Raw genomic sequence first — 21,173 nt, forward strand, 5'->3', positions numbered from 1 at the left:
ATTGATGTATTTTTGAGGGGGTGGGGAAAAAAAGAAGAAACCTTGTATCTGCCATATTTAAAATTTACAGCAGGGAAAGTTACGACTTATTTTCTGGAAAAAAATATTTTTGGATTTGAATGTTTTGCAATATTACTCTTCTGAATATGAGAAAAGCAGTATGTTGTCTCTTAGCAATGTGCATTTCACCTCTTACTGTTCTTACCCCTGTGCTTAAGCAAATTCTGGAAAAGAAGCATCCATTTTGGTTAATAGAGGAAGAGAAGATTTAGAACATGTTAAAACTGCTAGATGTGAAGGCAGGTAGTGTTGAACATTCTTGAATAAGAGGCTGTGGTCAGCAGAGTTCTTACAGTTCACCTCTGTTTCTGATGAATATTTGTCTTGGCTGTGGTTGTGGTTTTCACCACCATTAACAGGGAGAATGAGTATGTGGATGTGTTAGGCTGTGGTGGTGTTTCTCCTCAGACATCCACAGAACTAGATGATAGCTGATAACTTTCCTGTCTGGAAGGATTGTTTTTTTGATACTACCTTCACACATGTGTTAAATTACTCATTCAAATTACATACAAATACTAGGCAGTGTTAACTGCAGAGGCTTTAAAGGAAGTGAGATTATCAGTTTAGAAACTATGCATCTGGAATCAAAATTTGAGGTCATAAGGCAACTTTTGGCAGTAGTGTCTTTTCCAGGGATGGAAGGATATTTTGGCTTGCTGTTACTGAACTGACTTTACTAGGTCAAGTCTGTCTTTCAGTACTGAATGGAGAGAGGAGGCAGGAATATGGATGGCCAGTGTTGTTCTTAGGGTGATCATTCCCTTCATGACTTAACGATATGGAAAAGTATAAAGCACCTTTTCTGAGGAAAAGGCCATAGTAAACTGCTGACAGTAGATGGTATTCTGTCAGAAATGCAGGAAGGTGAACAGTTGAAAAAACCTTCAGGTGTCTTCAAACTATAAAATGCTTTGTGGTATTACCCCTGAGGTTTCTTGTCAGACAGGCATCTCTGAAATATGGAAGGAAAAAGAATCAAGAAAGACAAAGGTGATGTGGCTAAAGTATGGTCCTAAATCCTGTTAAACATGGGAGGAAAGGGAGGTTGTGTCTCTCTCGTGTGTGTGTGTGTGTTTGGCCAGACGCTCCCTTTCTTGTGTGTGAAATCTGGCAGGATATTTGAACAATCTTTTTTGGAATTGCACATTAACAGAGTACTTTAACCTTTTGCCAAGTGTTTCTCGATATGCATTAGAATTTTTTTTTTCCATTTTGATTGATCAGTTGTTATTTGGCTTTTTATTTTTTGACCTCGGAAGAAAGCCATGAGTCATATGGAACGATTGAACTATTTAATGCAGTAAGCAGTATGAAACTGAGTATCTTTTTGCTAATTTATAAGCATGTGTTAGGGACTCTGTTTTTTTTTTTTTTTTTTTTTTTTTTTGCACTCTAAAAACATATACAGTATCAGGCTGTTGCTTTTCAAGCTATGATGTGCTAAAGACTCTTCTATAAATAAATTCATATATTGCAGTGTATCTCATAGTTCTTGTACTTGGCATTAATTCACCATGTTCCTTCTGCACAAGATCTTGCTTACAATCTGTGATAGTTTACATAGTGATAGGTGCTAAAGTAGAGAAGTCAGAAGACTAGTATATTTTACAGGATATTTTCTTTTGGTCCCATAAATGGATTTCTATAATGGCCTCTGAGCTAAAGTGTTGAATTCTTTTTTCAGGAAGGGCAAAAAGCCACTTTCTAGAGTGCATATTATGTTTTGTGTATTTGTACCTATTAAATGTGCGCATTAAAGCGTGTGCATTTGTAGTAGTAACTCAATCCTCTTTTTTGGCCAGGGGTTATCCATTCAAACTCAGCTATAATCTTTGCAGCTAAACATGTGGTGGAAAAATGGGCAGCTCTGTGTTGTCCCATGTAATTATGATTTATTGCATCTGGGTGGGTTGTGACTGTCAGGATGGGCTTGAACTCTTCTGCCTATGACAGGTAGAGGAAGTGAGACGCATCTCATCCTGCAGAGGTACAGGCTTTTATTAGTGCAATAAACATAATGAGCGTTAGCAGAGGTGTGGTGTGTGTTTGTGTTGGAGGTTGATTTGTTTTGTTTTTTTTAAGTACATGAAAGTCATGAATGTTTTTTAATGATGGAGAAGTGAAAGTATAAAATGCCTGAAAGGTGATTAAGTGCCTCATTTTGAGGGAAGAGCAAAAGGCCTTTGGGGTTGAATTTGAAAGCACGGACTGAATTTGCCCTGACTCTGTCTCCTTGTAAATCACATTTGGTAGTCATATTTTGTGGCCTTCAGCCACTCAAAATAGTCATGATTATTCTCCCTGTGTGCACTGTGTAATACATTCAGTTTTAAGCATTAGGGAAGTGGTTGGCCTCAGAGTAAACCTTTCCAATTCGCCTTTGCTCTTCCTCTTTCTTCCTTCCCTGAACCCAGACGGTGCTATCTCCTGCCTGCCTCAGTTGTTCACTATTTATACCAGCCTGCAAAACTGGAGCTTGTGCTTACTGCATGTGAAAGGATCATGAATATGGAATGCTAGTATCTTGTGCTTTTAAAGGCAATCTTGATAAACCTGTAGATAGTAAGACACTAAGAATAACTGACCGATGCAGAATAAAGATTTGGCACCTGATTTGAAGTGCATGTAGGACTTTCGTCATCCAAAACACATTTTTGACTCTTCAGGAGACTTGGTGTTTGTCTGAACCTTTCTGCCTCATGCAAATCTCTGCTGTAGGTAGTATCTTTTTGTATTCAAATATAGCCAAGTTCAAAAGTGTCTAGATCTGTAGCTGTGCAAAACAAAGACTGACATCTGCAGAAGGAACTATAGATAAGTGCATCATAGCGGTGTAATCTTTGAAGAGTATTTTAAGTTTTTCAGTATTGCGCCTGCTACTGTCACCAATGAAGAAGCACTTTTCCTTTTTTGTGGCATCAGACCTGAAATTCTGGTATATTGGTGTTACGAATATAGAAGCTGCTATTGAAGTTGGTCAAAAAGTGGTGATAGATTTTTTTACTTGGGTTTTCATGAACATGTTTTGATACGATTATTATAGTCAGCTAAATTTTATTCTAATTGCTAGACTCTTTTGCGTCTAGGTTTTGTCTGTGTGTGTTGTTGTGTTTGTTTATTTATTCTGCAAGCTTTGAGGTGTAACTTCTTTGAGTATGTCTGTTCTAGCATTTTTACTTTTAGGGGGGTAACTTCAGATTTACCATCTTATATACGCCATGTTATCTTGGTGTATATAAAATTCTTACCTCCTAATAGACATTACAACCAGTGCACTATGTTTCTTTTTCTCCTTTAGGCAATTTATTTCTTAGGTTGTTTTAGAAGGCTGTGAGATGAGAACTTTGATACCATTGACAGCGTGACAGTAATCAAGGGTGAGGTTTGGTGCAGCCTGCGCATTCTTGCGCAGCCCACATTTGTGCTCCACGCTCTCTGAGGGTTTCTTTCCACCACTGTGTGATATCTTACACAAGGGAAGAAAGTGCCTGACAGGTGGATGTTGTGGAGTCTGCACAGAATTGAGCTTCACTGCATAGGTTTTAATCATTAGTATGATTCACCTTGTGCTTTCTCTGTGGCCTGTTACTTCTCTGTAGCCTTAAAATGAACAATACTACAGATTTTTTTTTTTCAATTCGGATGTGAGCTTGGTGGTTTAACATGATGCTCTAGAATCTTCTTTCGAGAATTGTTGTTTGTTTGTTTGTTTGTTTGTTTGTTTTTTTAAAAAAGCTAACCTATGATATATGTTCTACAGGGCATGTGTACATGTGACTGTTCTAAAAGGTGACCAGTTTGGAGTTTCAAGGATTTTTTCCCCCATTTTGGTTGTTTGCAAAGAAGGAGAGCTATTGAGCTTCAAGTGCTAAGAGAACAAATTGACACAAATACTGATATTTTTCCATTTTCTTGATCAGTTTTGCTGGAAATACTAATTTAAACTATTTTTCTCTGATGTTCTCTATTTTCTGGACAATATTTTTGGTCTTTTGCAGTCCTCACACAACTTGAGAATACTGTAAAATGTTCAATATAAATATTGTTGTTTGGTAAATTTTTAGTGCCTAAATCTGCTTGAGATGGTGAATTGTACTTTACGGAAAATAGGGTTATGGAAGCTATGGCTGTGGTAGCCTTGTGTGTTCAGAGGCCTCAGTGTTTCAGCCAGAATTGAGGTTGCATCATGGAGAAAAGTGTATCAGATATAACTATAAGGACCAAAATACTGGTGCAAAGTTCCAGTTTTTGGTATCCTGAAGCTCCGAGCACCGTTGTGAAGCCCAGTTATTGGGGTTTGCTTGGTTCTTACTGCCTTCAGTGGGGGTGCCCAGGAGCTGGTTGGGAGACACTGTTAGGCCAAGTTCTCTGATAAGATCTAGCCTTGTTGTGCCCTTGCTTCCAAACAGGTCTCTATTCTTTAAAGCACTAGTTCGCTAGCAGTGCCTTTGACTTAGCTTTAGCCTAGTCAACCTGAAATCGAGTGTGTGTGTTTTAAGGCCTGTGGTTGAACAGTTTGATGTATTAGGATTTTGCCTACAAGCTCAGGGAATGAGTCTTGTTACTGGAAGCACAGAGGGGGGAAAATTCTAGTCCTGAGTGTTATTTTTAGGGATCTTTCTCTAATGCTTTTTAACAAAAGAAACCAAATTCTGTGTTGGGGGTGTTTGTTTGCTTGTGTTTTGTTTGTTGTTGTTGGTTGTTTTTCTTCCTTAGACTTACTTTTTCAGAATCTTTGAGCAAACACCCTCTTGCAACTGGGAAGCTGTTAACAATGCTATTGCCTCACTTTGTGCAGTCTATATTGTGGAAGGAAATATTTCTAAATTTTCAATCAACTAAAAATAGAAAGGCAAAGGGAACTACTTTCTTCAACTGTATAACTTATAGTGTGTATACTTTATACATTTAATACTTCTGCTTGTATATAAATACATATTTCATACATATTCTCACCATATGCACTCTCAGGTACTTATTTATATATATGTACACATTTGAACTGTGTGGCTTTTTCCTTGCGTTCTTCTTTCCTCTGCAATTAGATACGTCTCAAACCTGACCCATTAAAAACAACTTGGCATCAGTACTGTTAAAAACAACTTGGCATCAGTAGAGACTCATGACAGCTGATAATGAAATAGCAGCATGTTTAGTGAGGATCATGTCAAGACTTGGGGTTTTTTTGTTTGCTCATTTTTCTTGTCAGAAAGAGGGGTCAGGTGTTGGTGGGGTTTGTTTGTTTGTTTTTTCTTGTTTGCTTATCTTTCATAATTGGCAAAACAAACTTTGAGGGGAAAACTTTGTATAAAAATCCATCCAACTCCCCTGGCTTAGTTTTTAAGTCCTTTTGTCTATCTTAGTGTAGGCATAAATCTTACCCCTTAACTTCAGTCAGTGCTGCATATGGGGTTCCGTGACGTGACACTTGGAATGGTTGCAGCACCCAGTCTGTTGGAAATACACACAACCCTTTGTGTATCTGACCATCATCATTCAAAAGAGGAGGGGAAATGGAATAAAAACTTGTTCCTTGCTCACCTGGACTACCATGTTGCTTGTGATTCAAATGACACTGTTTCTTTCCAAGATATTCAGGAGTGTTAACAGTAATCGCAGATGCCTGTAGCAAAACAAAAAAGCAGTAACGCTTGTACAGGTTTTGCCATCCCAAACTATTTGATTTGTGTTACGTAGTGTTTAAATAGGGTTTAAATGACCCACACGGCATTGCTGTGTATCTTTTTAAGATGGAACTTCATCCAATTTTCTTATAAGTCAGTTGCTGATTAATAGATTGAAGTTCCACTTCATTTTCCCTAAATAAATGAAAAATAACTTCTGCTCTGAAGATCTATTACAGGCTTTCCATACTGGCCTTACAGCTGGAGTTATGGTAATGAAAGGTTAGATTCTGGGGGTATTCTCACTCCAGTGTAAGGCTTCGCGCCTAATAAAATGAATAGTTTTAATTCTATCTAGAATAGATTACACCTTTATAGGGTGTATGTAGTAGTACTAACCAGTGTCAGATCTTAACCAAGTTCATACCCTGTACTGCACACTAAACTACACCACTGATCCATCTTAAAAGTTGTGGTAAGGGGTGGCAATGTCAACTGGTTTTGCAATCGGAGCTGTATTTTTGAGATGTGGTTGTGTGACGAAGTTCAATGATACAGACCGAAACAATCTAATAATGTGCTGGTGTGAAAAGAGGTGCTCATGCCTTTTCCGTAGGGCCTGCTGCGGCCTTCATGTTCCCTTCTGGGAACTGTTGCATCTCCCAGCTCAAGCTGCCCTCCCCCTCCATGGGTGTCTGAGCAGAATAGGCTGGGGGCTGCATGGGGCCAGAGTCAGTACGGAGAAAAAGACCAGGAATATTTATGGCCATTAGGAAAGCGGGTGGCTCTTTCTGCTAATTTTAAGATATCGGTAGTTTTTAAACAAAATGCTTGAAACTGATGTTGAGTCTTACAGTTATAAATGCATTTATTGCATTATGTTTTGAAAAGCAGTTGAGTCTTTCTAGGTAATCAGTATGGGATTTGTACCTGGGAGGACTGAGATTAAAAATTCAGTTGCTGTTAAGTATGCTACATAGTGCATGGGTTAAATACTAGAGTTTTGCCAGTTTGTAAGATTTACTGGTTGTGTGCATTCTCTCTAGCCTGTCTTGGGTCAGTCTTATTCTCATCTTTGTTCTGTTGGTCTGTGTTTCACAGTAGTTTGGAATATGAAACTAATCTTCCTTCCATTCACTTCCCAGTAATGAGACCACAATTTGCCTAGTGAACAAAGCCGAAGAAAAATGTCACCAAATTTTAAATAGCTCTCCATGTGTTTGTTGCTGGAAGTCCATAAGTATATGGACTTCTTGCTACATAAGCAAGATTTTTGCCAAGAAAAAGGCAGGGAACTTTTGTAGTTCTTAGAAGATTCTGGTTTGAACGTGAGGAAAGCAGTGGACTAAGGTGATCAAGACTGTGGTTGGCCTCATTTTTAACTAGTGTCCTCTCTAAAAATACTAATTAGCAAAATCTCTCGATAGTATGTTAATTACAAAATTACAAATTTTTTTTTTAAAAAAACAGACTATGTTTTTACCCAACAATTGCTATTTAATCCTAGCAGCTATTTTTAAGTTGGGATTTGTAACAGAGATCTAATTATTATAGTAATTACAGTGGAATCCTTCTTAATTGACTGCTCATGAGACTGACATCCATTGATTAACAGAAGCTCTCTCCATGTTTTTATTCCATGTTTGGAAGACAGAGGGACAGTTTGAGGCCCTGCTGTACTAATTTTGACTTTAATATCAAGAGAATTAATTTGTCTATGTCCTGGATTGATACAGAGCATTCGAGACCTCAGCTGTGTGAGGAGGGAAAATATCCCGGCCTGTGGTTTGGGTGAGGCCTTAGGCAGCTTAAATTGATGTTTACCCTGTCTCCATTTATGTGAGGAGCCCTAATTAAAGTCCCCTTGCAGTGGCTTGGTGGCTTCAAATGCCTTGCAGGCCACACTGTAGAACTAGGTGTGATCTACTACTGTCTTCCTCAAGGCCCTTGATAGGTGAAGGAGAAGGAAATGTATGATGTTGCTTGGTGACCTGTTGTCCCTGTCATGTTTGATTACATGTGCTTGTTGTGACCAAATTTAAGTATTAGCCAAAAATACTTTCACATGTATGTACTTGGCATTAGAAGCAGAGTGTATACCTGCCTATGTAGCTGCTGCTAATGGGCAGCTTGCCCATTCCCAAGGGCTGTAAGCTGGAATTCAGGCTGAATTTTGCTGTTCAGGGTTTTGGGATCAGTGTGTCTTGGGATTGATGCAGTGGCAGAATTCCTTTTGAAGTTTTCTCTGCCCTGCAAGGCAGAAGCAGATTGGTTAAATCATACTGATTAGGGTGGGGTGGAGCTCTTCACCAGTAGTTGTTTGGAAGCAGATACTCTAACAAAATTTTCAGGATGTCGTGGCAGCTTTGCATGTTGTAAAGTGTGATTAGGTCTGTGTGTGAGGTAGTAGAAGGGAAACTATGCAGTGTATTTGTATACTAGGCTCTTCTGTAATAAGCCATGTGGCCTGCTGTGCATGATGAATAAGGATTTTTGCTTTCAGTCATGCTAGAAGGCACTACAGCAACTTGCTGCTCTGGCAATAAGGAAAAATGCAAAGGAGATTTAGGCACAGTATTTATCTCTCACCAGTTTAAAATGTTCTAGATTGGCCACTGCTCTCTTACACCATGCTTGCTGTTTGCCTCTTTCAGGATGACCCCCTTCCTGTTGCACTGGTAGAAAAACAGTATGCCAAGGAATCTCACCGAAACATGCTTCTAATAACTGAACTAGCTCTAAGCAGGGGCCAGAAAGAACGTGAGAAGTAGGGGGAGGCGTAAGGCAAAACAGATTATCTTAAGCATTTAGAATGTAATTGTCTGACAGATCACTGTGCATTTCCCTCCCAGCCTGGGGGTTATGAATTGCCTGCTCAGTAGGCTGCAGAACTGCTAAGGTCTGGTGTGGGGGAGAAGCCTGGGAGGGAGTCAGCTTGGTTATTCTGCCTGTGCTGTCTTCAGCATCCTTAGGTTGAATCTTTGTTAAATAAATTTCTTTTGGAGTAGGTTGACCATTCTGTGCAAACGAGACCATCTTTTCTGACCATTCAAGTTAGAAATTTTCATCAAAGGTGTACCCGATAGGAGGGAGACGAGGATGATTTGCACGCAAGTAAGGTCCTTCAGGAGTCCTGCTATACACTTCTGTGGTGAGCTAGTCCGAACAGCCTTGCTGGGCAGCTGGGCCTCGCCACAGTGCAGAGGTGCCACCCACCGCTGTCTTCACGCTTGCAAGCCTTGCTGCTGCTGACAGCACTTAACCGAGGTGTAGGAACCGTATTGTCCCTGCAGGGGAAAAAATGGGATGTGAAGTTAACAGCCAAAAAAGCTTTGCCTTGTATCCTGCAACCAGGTTGCTCTGGCACCTGTTTATCAACTCTTGGATGACATAACAAACTTTACAGCTTAAGATTTTTTTTTTCCTGTTCCTTTTATTTCATCTTAATTATAGGGTAATGTGTGTTTAAGATGAGCTGCAGTTGTGTGTTTTTTTTTTTTTTAATTCTGTTTTGCTCTTTGTTTTTCCCTAGTATGTACTTCGGCTTTCCTAAAAGGGATAAAGCATATATTAAAAAGGCAAGACTGTAAGTTCAGATACCTGAAATTACGGTCTTGTCTTTTTAAGTACTTTAGCTTCTGTGTCCTTAAATTTGCTTCATCTTTGACTCTGTTTTAGTGTAACTGTCGAATTCAGTGCTTATTGATAACTGCCTTGTGAAAATTGTATTCTTTCTGGTCCTGTCGCTTAACATCGTTATGCAAGTTGAGAGAGATGATACCCAGGTCGGGGAGGGATGTGACAGGATTTTGCTCTGTCATTCTGGTTTAAAGCTGAAGGTCCACGGATATCAGTGGAGGGACGATATCTTCATGTGGCTGCTAATAGCAAGAGAATCAGTTTGTGTTCTACGCAGCTTTTGTATTTCAGGTACAGAAATGTGTTTGTGAAATGTATGGGTTTGAACCCTGTGCCTGACTTTGACTTTCTAAAATAGTAACAATCAGTGACTCTGGTTTGTTGGACTCTTGATGACAAGATCACATCATTTCATGCCCTTTTTTAATACTATGTACTGTATTGTTTATCTCAGACTGTAGTCTACAAGGTGTCTTTTAACGTAGGCATTTTGTCAAAATAACCTTTGTGCTTTCCCAGTGCCTGTCATCTTGGAGAAACTGTAAATCAAAATCTAACCATGTAACTGCTACAAACTTACCAAATGTCACCAAAATGAAAGGAGCAACGTTTGCTTCAGTTGTCATTGTTCCTGGTTTCTGCTTGCAGACAAGAGTGTAGTCAGGTGGAGGCAGAATTACAGTACCCTTTGTGTTTTGGTTACCCAACTATACCAAATAAACTGCACGCACGTAAAGTGGTATGCTGTAAATGTACCTTGGGCAAGTACTAAACTCTCTTGAAGATTTACCCTCTTGTTCTTGCATTATCTCTTGATGGAGGTCATGTTTACCGTCAAACCTGAGCTAAAGAAAAGCTTGGCTTCTCCTGTGCTTAGCTGTTCCTCTGGACTATGGTGTTGGATGCTGTGCTTCTGTTCCTGCTTTCCCGAGTGCCTCAAAGGCAACGTTCTCTTGTGTCTTTGGTATTGCCTCTTTGATTCCCTGCCATCTATACGGGGAATAAAAAAAAAAAAAAATGATGCATATGACAGACTTGATCTGTTAAAATTAATAGGAGAGTCAGACTAGAGAGGAGAAAAAGGATCATGTTATCTGCAATTTTGCGTAGTTTCTTAAGATCATGATATTTTGCTACATTTTGAGTAGTCAGAAAAAGAGCTGCTATTTCAGTGGGCTTGTTGTGTAGACTGTCAAATTAGGCTGATTTCTGGAGAATGAAAGCAGTGGCTGATTGCTTAAATGTCTAGCAGAAGATTTTGAAATGCGAGGGTTTTTTTTTTTTTTTTTTTTTTTTTTTTTTTTTGAGATGGGTACTAGTGTCAGCACAAGGAAGAGGGGAGTTAGCTTCGAGGTACCATCATTCTGAAAGTAGTAGATCAAATTAGCATTATAGCAAAACAATTTCCACAGTTTTATTTCAAGCAGCTCTTTACATTAGGTGGAGAAAGCAACTGAAGAGGAAAGCCTTTCTAGGCATTGAGTTTACTATAAGTTGGGAATACTTAATGTAAAAGTGGAAGGCAGCTTCAGTGAGAGTAAACTCTTGACTCCATGGTTATACTCTTGAGAAAAGGAAGAATAGTAGAATAATAATGTTGTTAAGCGCGTACAAAAGATCCAAGGGAGGAAGTTTGGGAGACCTAGAAGCTGCTAACTCTTATTTATTTATTTATTTATTAGTAGCTTGGATGGAAATTTTGCAAGACAACTTCAGACAACTTTCAGTATTATTTAGAGAACAAGTATTACCTAACATAAAAATGTGAGTGTGTGTAAAGTGGAAACTAATGAGTCTGAACTAATATTTTTTTACGTGGGAAGTTTACCTTAGAAAAATGGAGGCACTAGGTGAGACATATCTAGAATAGTCAGTGAATATGAAGAATAAGAGATTGTCCTGTCAGTGCTTCTGAAAGGGTGGAGACCATGATAAACATTTCCACCATCTCAGTATAATGTGGAGTATGTTGTAACTTTTCATGAGTCTTAAGGTTTTTTGCCCTTAAAAAAGGCAACTGTGTGACATATATACTCACTGCTAAGAGTTGATCTGTCACTGAGAGATAGAGCTAAGACAGTTAAATGTGGCTGCTGCCAGAGGGGATCACCCTCTCTCCCCAGCTAAGGCACTTTAGGGAGCTAATTTGGGAGAAGACCAATTGCTTCCAGTGGATAATAGGAGAGGATCTGTTTTCTGTGAACTTGGTCACTGAAACTGTTGTCATAGGGTGGGCCTGGCCCAAGGCAGGGGCCGTATAAGGAATGAGAGCAGGAGGCACCAGGCTACCCCTTGCAGTGGTTGTTCAGAGGGTTTCCTTCTGACAGCACAGCTGGACACTCTGAGCTTTGCTCAAAATGTGTGCTAAGGAATTTAAAGCCCGAAGTTGCCTGGAGCAACTTCACAGCTTTTTGAGAACTTAAAAAAGGCAGATGACATTCCAAAGGAGAGGAGGGAAAAGACACATCTACTGTTTAAAGGCTGTAGGAAAGTGGAAGCTAAGGAACTGCGAACTAACTGCCTTAATTGCAGTTCTTAGAAAAATACAAATAATTAAATTACTTTGCCTCAGTGCTCATCTGAAAGATATTAATCTCTTTGCAAAAATAATACTAATAATAATTTGTTTTTTTAAGAATAAACCCTGTTAATTGTCTGACTTTTTTTGGCAAGTAAGGAACCTAATGGAGAGTTGCATCTGGAATTTAACAAAATTGTTTTGCAGAGAGTGTTATGTAAGTGCATTTGTTTGGAAGGATATACCTGTAAATGGGTTATTGGTCAAAGTGAAATGATGTGCTGAACTTCTGTAAAGGTCTGTCATAAATGCTTGTTGGCATTTTCAGTGGTAACTTGGACTACAGCATCTGCTTATCAAATCTGAAGAGAACACCAAGAGTAGCCAGTCGATTGAGAATTCGAAATCCATGTTGACACACTGAGGAAACTAGTGTGCTTTAAAATGAAAGGCTACAGTTTCAGTTGAATGGAAGGTTACGTTGGAGTGGGAGTAATGAGCTGCGCCAATGCAACCAAGAGTCACTGCAGAATAGAAACTGGAAGCTCCAGTAGGTTAATTAGCTGTAGATGTTTGACAATATATTTGTGTTAAAGATAAGTGCTTCCAGAGTTACTGGTCACACCTGATCGCGGTCTGTGTAATCAGAAAGGAAGATGTGCTGAGCTGCCAGCTGAGATGCTGTGGCTAGGAGCAAAGTTTCTGTTGGCAATCTCCCCCAAATATAGGAGAAGATTGCTTGTATGATTGTGCTGGGTTATTTACCAGAGCATCTTCCGTGGGGAGTTGAAGCAGACATGAGCAGCAGATCAGTTTACCCATTTCAGTGCAAGAACTCGTACCCCGTTGCTTTCAGAATTTCTGGATCTGCTAATGGTTGTTTCTTCTTCAAATACTTTTTTTGTGTGTGTGTGATTGAAATAAAGTCTGGCAGAGTTAAGATTTATGCTGTGATTGGTTTTCAAGAGTTTTGTTCAGATGTCTTCTTACTGAACCCATTGTGATATTAGGGTAGGCTTTTTGTTCTTACTTTTAACAGTGCCAGTCTCCTTATCGGGGGAAAAAACAGAGAAATCAAAATCTTATTTTAGTGTCTGGCCTAATTTTCTTCCCTGAAACAATGTGTTTTTGCAAAACAGCTGACCAGACAACAACAAAAACACCCTAGGAGCTGATACGTGTACTGGGAATCTTTCGTGTGACTGCAAGAACAGCAAGCCATTGCTATTATAGGCAAGACCCATTGACCAGCACCATGCATCTGACATGCATTTATCTGACTGTATGGTGTGGAAATAAAGCTTAATCCCCTCCTCTGTACCAGCCAACAGCTGCTGGGACACAAATAGAGGTGTCCAGCAACAGTGGTTCAGCAAGTAGAAAATAAGCTTCCATAGTCACTGCAGCCAAAATATTGTTTTAGGTATTGTCTCTCTTCGGTGACATATGTATCTACATTTGCCAAATGCTAGAGGATCAAAATGGATCTAGTGGAGTTTTCTGACGGCTGTGCTAAGCCTCACCCTTCACCTCTGCTTTGCAGAGGATTCAGTTTTCTTTGGAACAGGTCTTACAGTCTGAGGCTGCACTCGGCAGTATAGAATGAAGTTTGTTTTATCATTTTTCTTCTCTCTCTCTCTCCCCCCACCCCATTGCCCACTTTATTATACTGAATAGGAATGATTTGGGAATCAAGCAGGTAAAAGTAAAGGAAGATTCATACATAGTTGAGGACTGAAATGTTTTACTCCAGTTTTAAAACTGGTTATTCCCTCCTTATTGCTGCAGCTCGTTTCAAGTGATCTGGTTTTCAGCATCTGCTACTAGGAGAAAACACCCGAAGGTAGAAACTTAGTAAACCGGGTTTGCTACTATGAGGAAAAAATACGTTGAACCATCAGCAAATCATTTATATTCACTTACACATCTTAACATATTTTGTTGTTAAATCTTTGCTCTGCTGATACTGGTTAGTGGCTTTGCCAACACCATAGGAAGAACTAAATAGTACAGTTAAATAATGGTAGCATAAAATTGCTAGAATCAAAATCATTTTCAATATTTCTTGAGCTTCTAAGCTTAGTTCCAAAATTCCAAAAGTTAATTATTCTCTCTTTCATGGCTTATAGTTAATGTTAACCTTTATTTGTTGAGTTAGGAGAGGAGAAAGAAGAAAATGGAAAGCATTTTAATAAACAAGAATGTCTTAGAAATAGCTTCTCTGTGTAGAGGAAAAAAAGAAAAGAAAAAAGAAACAACAGTTATTTGTTTTTAATAGATCAGGGCAGCCCCCTTCCTGTTTTCTAGGTATCGCTGTTAATAAATGGCCATAGCAAATGAGGCAGGAGCACCAAGTCAGTGTGCTGACAGCTGCTGCTGCAGTCCATGTGCCCCATGGCTTTTGGGCAGCCCCAGGGATGGGAAGCGCAGCCCGGAGCGCCCGGAGCCGGGGCCGGTGCCCCTGGCCGGAGGGAAGGCGCCACCTGGCGGGGACCCGCGCGTGGTGCCACCCCGGGGTGGGACGGGGTGGGGGTCGCGCGGTTGCTGATGTCCCCTGGTTGGGCTCTGCGCTGGGAGTAAGTGCCATTGAAAAGACATAAATGTGCGTAAACTCTGAAAAGCAGGAGCTCTGAAAATGCCTTTTCAGACTTCCACCCTGACTTGTGGTTTTTTTTTTTTTTTTTTTTTTTTTAAATAGGAACATCATCTCCAACGGGCTATCTCAGCACAACAAGTATACGGAGAGAAGAGGGATAACATGGTTATACCAGTCCCAGAAGCAGAAAGTAATATTGCTTACTATGAATCCATATATCCCGGAGAATTTAAAATGCCAAAGCAGCTGATTCACATACAGCGTAAGTAAAATAACTTACTTGTTGAAGTCTACACCAATAATTCCCTCTGCCGAAAGTTCATGGGGTTCCTCTTAAATGTCTTTTGAACTTGCTCAAGCCTGCTTTCTGAGAATTAATTATTTTACAACATGGAGTGTCTTTTTACAACAGAGAAGTGTATACTTTTACTGAAGGGCGCTCTCTAATTTGTAAGCAGGAAGGAGATAGATGTCTTTGAATAAAGTCTGTATATTAATACTTGAGCTTTAGCAGTTAGAGGCCAATTTCTGTTCTGTCAAAAATCCCTAGTCGCAGCTTGCAAGGAAATCTAGGTTCATTAACGAGAGCTAACAGACAAATATGCTTGAAGGAGAGAATATGTAATAGGTGAGAGGCAGAGTACCTTTGCCTCACAGTTTAACCAACATAGGACAGTAGAGTGGATTGGGAATCATAGAATGCTTAAGGTTGGAAGGGACCTCTAGAGATCATCTAGTCCAACCCCCCTAACTCCAGCAGGGTCACCTAGAGCACGTGGCACAGGACTGCATCCAAGTGGGTTTTGAAGATCTCCAGAGAAGGAGACTCCACAACCTCTCTGGGCAGCCTGTTCCAGTGCTCTGTCACCCTCACTGTTAAGAAATTTTTCCTTAAGTTCCTTCCTGTGGAGCTTTTGATGCTTTGATTTCCGGCTGTTTCCTCTAGTTCTGTCGATGGCCACCACTGAAAAGAGGCTGGCCCCATCCTCCTCACTGCCTCCCTTGAGGTACTTATAGACACTGATCAGGTCCCCTCTCAGCCTTCTCTTCTCCAGGCTGAACAGGCCCAGCTCCTTCAGCCTCTCCTCATAGGGCAGATGTTCCAGGCCCCTGATCATCCTTGTAGCCCTGTGCTGGACTCTCTTCAGCAGCTCCACATCCCTCTTGTACTGTGGAGCCCAGAACTGGACACAATACTCCAGATGCGGCCTCACCAGGGCTGAGTAGAGGGGCAAGATCACCTCCCTTGACCTGCTGGAGATGCTGCTCTTAATGCACTCCAGGATCCCAAAAGCCAAGAAGAAATGGCAACAGGGCATTTGCCTACATATTCTATGTATTTCTTTGTAAGCTGATCTCGTTTCTGGTTAGATCAGTCTAAATACTAGACTTCCAAATCAGACCGAATTTCAGTAATGAGTGAAAGTACTAGAGCATGCTGCTGTGTTCTAGTATTGGTCCACGTTTCCTTAGGGAGTCTTCCGTCCTGGTATCAAGGTACTTTATTATTTGTTTCCTTATCTGGTGATCTAACAGCCAAAGTGGTGTGATCTTCCAAAGTGTTTATTATGTCTTGAGTGGGTTGTTTTTGTTTTTAAACAAGAATACAAGTAAGCTAATGTTTTATGATATTAAAACAATTTTCTTAAGCAGATTGGGGGAAGTGGTGCTTTACACAGAGTGTTTCCAAATGTGCCCTCACAAAGAACCTTACCTTGCTTAGGATTTAAACCAAATTGCATATGGCATAAGAACTAGGGCAGTTTTGCCTTGAATTTTAAACTATACTTCATATCTACACTCTATCTTCATAGGATATTGTGATTCTGTTCTACAGAATCATTGCTTGTGTTTGAATATACCCTGTGTATATTCAGTGCTGGGTCAATTTATTCTGACGCATTTAGGTCACAAAAACTTGTTGGTGAGACTATTACGGTCCCCTGTTACAGTGATCTCTGCAAATACTTTTTGTAGCAGTACCTTTAAAGCACATATGGTCTAATGCTGAAGTCACAGCTTCTGCAGTTGAGAGCGTTCTGTATAAGACTACAGAATACTAAGGAATGTTGAACAGTTAGAGCAGATTGACCAATCCAGTTGATGGCTGAACATAGTGAGGTTGAAAGCCACTGGATGGCTTGGGTGCCAATCAATTTCTATTGCCTAACAAAACATAGTCAAGTAGGTACCAATTTTTATTCCTGCATTTAACTTTTTTTTTTGAGAGAGAGAGGAGATCTAGTCTCTAAGTTGGATTACTACAGTTTAGAAAAAAATCACTTTGTTTTGTCTTGCTCTAAGAATTTGGCCAGTATTCCAGACACTGCTATTACAACAAAATATTGCCGTAGTAAAACTGTAACGTTAACTTTCCCTCTAACTTACAGCTTTTAGTTTGGATGCTGAGCAACCCGATTATGACTTGGATTCAGAAGATGAAGTCTTTGTGAATAAGTTGAAGAAAAGAATGGACATTTCTCCTTTGCAATTTGAGGAGATGATAGACCGACTAGAGAAGGGCAGTGGTCAACAGGTACAGCATTATTTCAAATAACAAACTGCAAAACTTGTACTACGTATTTCACCATGTGAAAGTGACATGCTGGGTTTTGCATTTAGCCGGTCAGCCTGCAAGAGGCCAAGCTGTTGCTGAAGGAAGATGATGAATTGATCAGAGAAGTGTATGAGTACTGGATTAAAAAGAGGAAAAACTGTCGAGGTCCCTCTCTTATCCCAGCAGTGAAACAAGAGAAGCGAGATGGTTCCAGCACAAACGATCCTTATGTTGCTTTTAGAAGACGAACAGAAAAGATGCAGACACGAAAAGTAAGTAGATTAAGAAGTTCTTCTTTCTTCCCACTCTCAAATAGCAGCCTATGTAAAGCAACAATCCTGCTGTGTAGTATGCAAGAAAATGTAAGTTGTTGTTTTCCCTTTAAATTTGTAAGGGCAAAAACATAAAGGGAAACCGCTTTAGGCCACCTGTTGAATAAAGGTTTCGATGTTCTGGTTTGGTTTGGTGGTTTAATTCTTTTAAACTAAACCCACTTATAGTGGTGATAAGCTTTAGCCGATTGATACGTACATGTTTCTCTTGTATTAAAACCTTGAAATACATGTTTTAGTAAGTATATTTTCTTTTATTTCAGATCAATAGCTTTAAGGATGTGGCTAAATGCATGCTTTTTATATTTACAGAATCGAAAAAATGATGAAGCATCTTATGAGAAGATGCTTAAGTTGCGTCGAGATCTGAGTCGTGCAGTAACCATCCTGGAGATGATAAAGAGAAGGGAAAAAAGCAAGAGGGAGTTGCTGCATTTAACACTGGAAATTATGGAAAAGAGGTAATGTTTATTGAAATATCATTGTAGCAAGGTTGGAAAATACTTGTTTTTTGATTTCCCATGGAAGATTTAAAAATAAGTATTTCAGGCTTTTTCTTGCTTAAATTGTACTGTTTTCATATATAGCTGTAAAGAGCAAAATAAAACAATTCCCTGCTTATTGCAGGGAAATGCCTAGTCACTGTAATCTTTGTTAGGTTTTATTAAATGCGTATGTATAAATAAGTAAATTAACTTCAAAATTTGTATCTAAATTAAAGTTCTTTAATTACTTTAATGAATGAATTCAGAACTTTAATGAAGGAAATCTCAGCTGTTTAAGGCAGTTTCCAAGCATTAGTATTCCTCCATTCTTCGTTGTCTCTGCATCTTTTAGCAGCATTTGATATGACATCCTCCTGAGTAAAATAAACAAAAAGCATTTCTTACATCATAACATGCTGCTCTGTCAGTCATCTCTATTCAGACTAATGCTCCTTTCAACATCCTGTTCGACAGCTGCACTGAAGACCAAATGTTGCAGTTTATCAACTGTCCCTTTCCTAGTCAACAGTAAATTATGTTTGTAATGTGAAATTGCTTTTAGCAGTTCATATTTCAGATCTGACTAGACATCTTTAGCTTAAGAATCCATGCTTAAAAATAAATGTTTTGAGTCAGTATTTTGAAGACCTAAAACTAACTTTATCTAACCTGGTTTCCTAGGGAGAGAAGCTGCATGTCAGTCTGCCCTCCTAGTAGATACAGGGTGTGTTTGGGGTTTTGGGGGGTTTGTTTAGTTTTGTTTCTCTGAGCAGCGACCATTTTCAGTAGAGAGTGGGAGAGACCTGAAGGCTCCTCAGCAGGTTTCTCATGAAGCTGTTGTTGCTCATAGGGAAGCCTCAAGTGGCCCTTCAAAAGGGAAACTGTAACATGAGCTCAGTCCTTTTTAGAGTTCGGAGAGTTCACACAGGATCCAAATGTTTCATGGCTTTTGCTGGTCCTCTAACTATTTCATAATACAGAAGGAGGCCTTGTGAATAAGGCACTCTAGCCTCACTGTTTAAAACTTTTTAGATCTTGTATTTGTTTATTTAAATAGCGCCCTCTCTGAGTGAGGAGGGGAAAAACCTACCCTATTTTTCCTTTCTAGTTTCTAAACCTTCTTTTTTTCCTTGCTTTATTATCCCATTGAAAGTGTTTTTGCAGGTATCCCTGCTTTATTTATTGTCCTTATTTATTGTTCAGCACTTGTTTTTGCAGTGAAGCTTGTTTTATTAGTTTTCTTTTTCTGTACTTCCTGCTGTCGTCTGGGCTTGCTTTTATCTCAAGTTACAAGTGTTTAACTCTTTATTGCACAGTATTTTACCAAGGATGTTGTAAACATTCCAACAAGTAAGAAATTTCTCTGGTTTCAGGTATAATTTGGGTGACTACAGTGGGGAGATCATGTCTGAGGTCATGGCACAGCGGCAGTCAATTAAACCTACCTACGCTATTCCCATCATTCCTGTGACTAACAACAGTCCTTTTAAACATCAAGAAGCTATGGAACTGAAAGAATTTAAAGTTAACAAAGTAAGTAAATAGTATTTCTGAATATCAGTAACTAAGTTATAAATTATGTTTTTAGGTATGTAAGATGCGGGGGCTTTAGGATATAGCAGTATGGAAAACATTTTTTATTTGTTGAGGTGAAGGAATAGACTCTGAAAATGGAATCAGACTAGCACATTTGCAATTAGAATTAAATATGTTTTTCTGTTGGCATTGACTTACATACAGAATGAAGTAAAACATTCTTTTCAGTTTAAGTCTGGACCATAGAATCTAAGAACTAGACCTCTAGAGGAGTAGTATTAGCACAGTAGCCAGCACTCTGTTTGAAATACTTATGTGGAAAATTTACAGTATTATTTTCTCTCATCTTCTGGGAAGATGATCTTATTTTCAATGCTTCTAAACCTACAAATTGTTTAAAAATACTTTTCAATTTATTTCACAATTTTAATATCATAAGTATACGATATATAGAAAAAGACTGGCTGTGTTCTGTAAGCTCTTGATTAGCTCTTAAGAAGGAAAGTAGTAAAGGTCTGCTATAGACAGTATCTGCAGTATAACTGCACATGCAGTTATAATAAGGCCTTACACAAGGGGAGTATTAACATCTTTAATATGGTTCATAACGTTCAGAAAGCCTACTTCAAAATCATCTGTTACCTAGTTGCTGGACAAAGATAGGAGCCATCAGTTAAACCTATTCTCCACCATTTTTGTTCTAAATTAATGTTATGCATTTTAGCTGTAGTGGATTTTTGATTTCTGGTGGTGGTGTAAAAACCTGCTGATTTCTCCTGCTTACTGTATACCTTAGTCTGTTAATTAAAACTGATTTTGTATTCACTTGAAATGTTTCACTTGGATCCAGTTCTCCATAGTAGTATTTTATCTAGCGCAGTCATTGGGCATGCAGGTGTTAATTCTTCCTTGTTGGGTAAACACCTCAAATTTTGATGAGGTTATGGCTTGTATTACTTTGAAGGTGGTAGAAAGATGAGTTCACTTTTTAATTTGTTTACACAAGAGTTCTAGAAAAGTTGTGACTTGCCTGTGTGCATGATTTTAAGCTTTTTTTTGTCTTCCTTTTAGCAAGATAAACCTGATGTTATTCGACCTAAAAGAAAGTATGAGAAGAAGCCAAAAGTCTTACCTTCATCTGCTGCTGCTGCTCCTCAACAGGCGAGTCCTGCTGCACTGCCAGTCTTTAATGCTAAAGATTTGAATCAGTATGACTTTCCTAGCTCAGATGAAGAACCTCTCTCCCAGGTAGGACCTCTGAAGTCTTTATGCTGCTTTTGCTGTAAGAATGGGAGTGAAAAACATGAATTTACCTGCTTTCTCCCCTGCCCCTTTCAATTTTAAAGGTTTTGTCTGGTTCTTCTGAGGCTGAGGAAGAAAATGACCCTGATGGTCCTTTTGCCTTCCGTAGGAAAGCTGGCTGTCAATACTATGCTGTAAGTAAAATTTTCTTACTTGTGAGAAGACAGAGTATTATTGTAGAAGGAAAAAAAATTGTGTTTAACTGTTCAAAATTATTTTAAGCCTCACTTAGACCAACCTGGCACCTGGCCGTGGAGTAGCCCTAAAGAGGGAAGATTAGGAGATGTGCGCTATCGATACTGCTTAACCACCCTCTCTGTACCCCAGAGGTGTATTGGATTTGCACGAAGACGAGTAGGCCGTGGTGGAAGGTAAGCCCTGCATGACTCTTTGCAAAAATGGTGTGCAAAAGGCACCTCTCGAAGTAAAGTTTAAAATTCAAAATTGGAGGCATCACAGAAGTTGACTTTTTAAATAATTCTGTTTGATACTGTTTCCTCAGTTGATGATTAATAGCTCCA

The 21,173-nt window shown here is 39.3% G+C and overlaps 1 protein-coding gene across 3 annotated transcripts in view; it reads left to right on the forward strand.

The window, feature by feature from the left end:
• The window catches only part of EPC1 (enhancer of polycomb 1), a 62,338-nt gene that overhangs the window by 26,130 nt on the left and 15,035 nt on the right, over positions 1–21,173 (forward strand). For all 3 annotated transcript variants that reach the window (XM_088533976.1, XM_088533974.1, XM_088533975.1), the window contains 8 exons: positions 14,543–14,702; positions 16,831–16,976; positions 17,063–17,269; positions 17,642–17,790; positions 19,188–19,347; positions 20,422–20,598; positions 20,697–20,786; positions 20,875–21,023. In XM_088533976.1, coding sequence (XP_088390102.1) covers positions 14,603–14,702; positions 16,831–16,976; positions 17,063–17,269; positions 17,642–17,790; positions 19,188–19,347; positions 20,422–20,598; positions 20,697–20,786; positions 20,875–21,023 — 1,178 coding nt within the window. In that variant the 5' untranslated portion in view covers positions 14,543–14,602. The remainder of the gene's footprint in view (positions 1–14,542; positions 14,703–16,830; positions 16,977–17,062; positions 17,270–17,641; positions 17,791–19,187; positions 19,348–20,421; positions 20,599–20,696; positions 20,787–20,874; positions 21,024–21,173) is intronic.

The sequence above is a fragment of the Tinamus guttatus genome, unplaced genomic scaffold, assembly GCF_059628265.1.
Source record: "Tinamus guttatus ecotype Peru unplaced genomic scaffold, ASM5962826v1 Tinamus_guttatus_pri_ptg000530l, whole genome shotgun sequence".
Lineage (NCBI taxonomy): Eukaryota > Metazoa > Chordata > Aves > Tinamiformes > Tinamidae > Tinamus > Tinamus guttatus.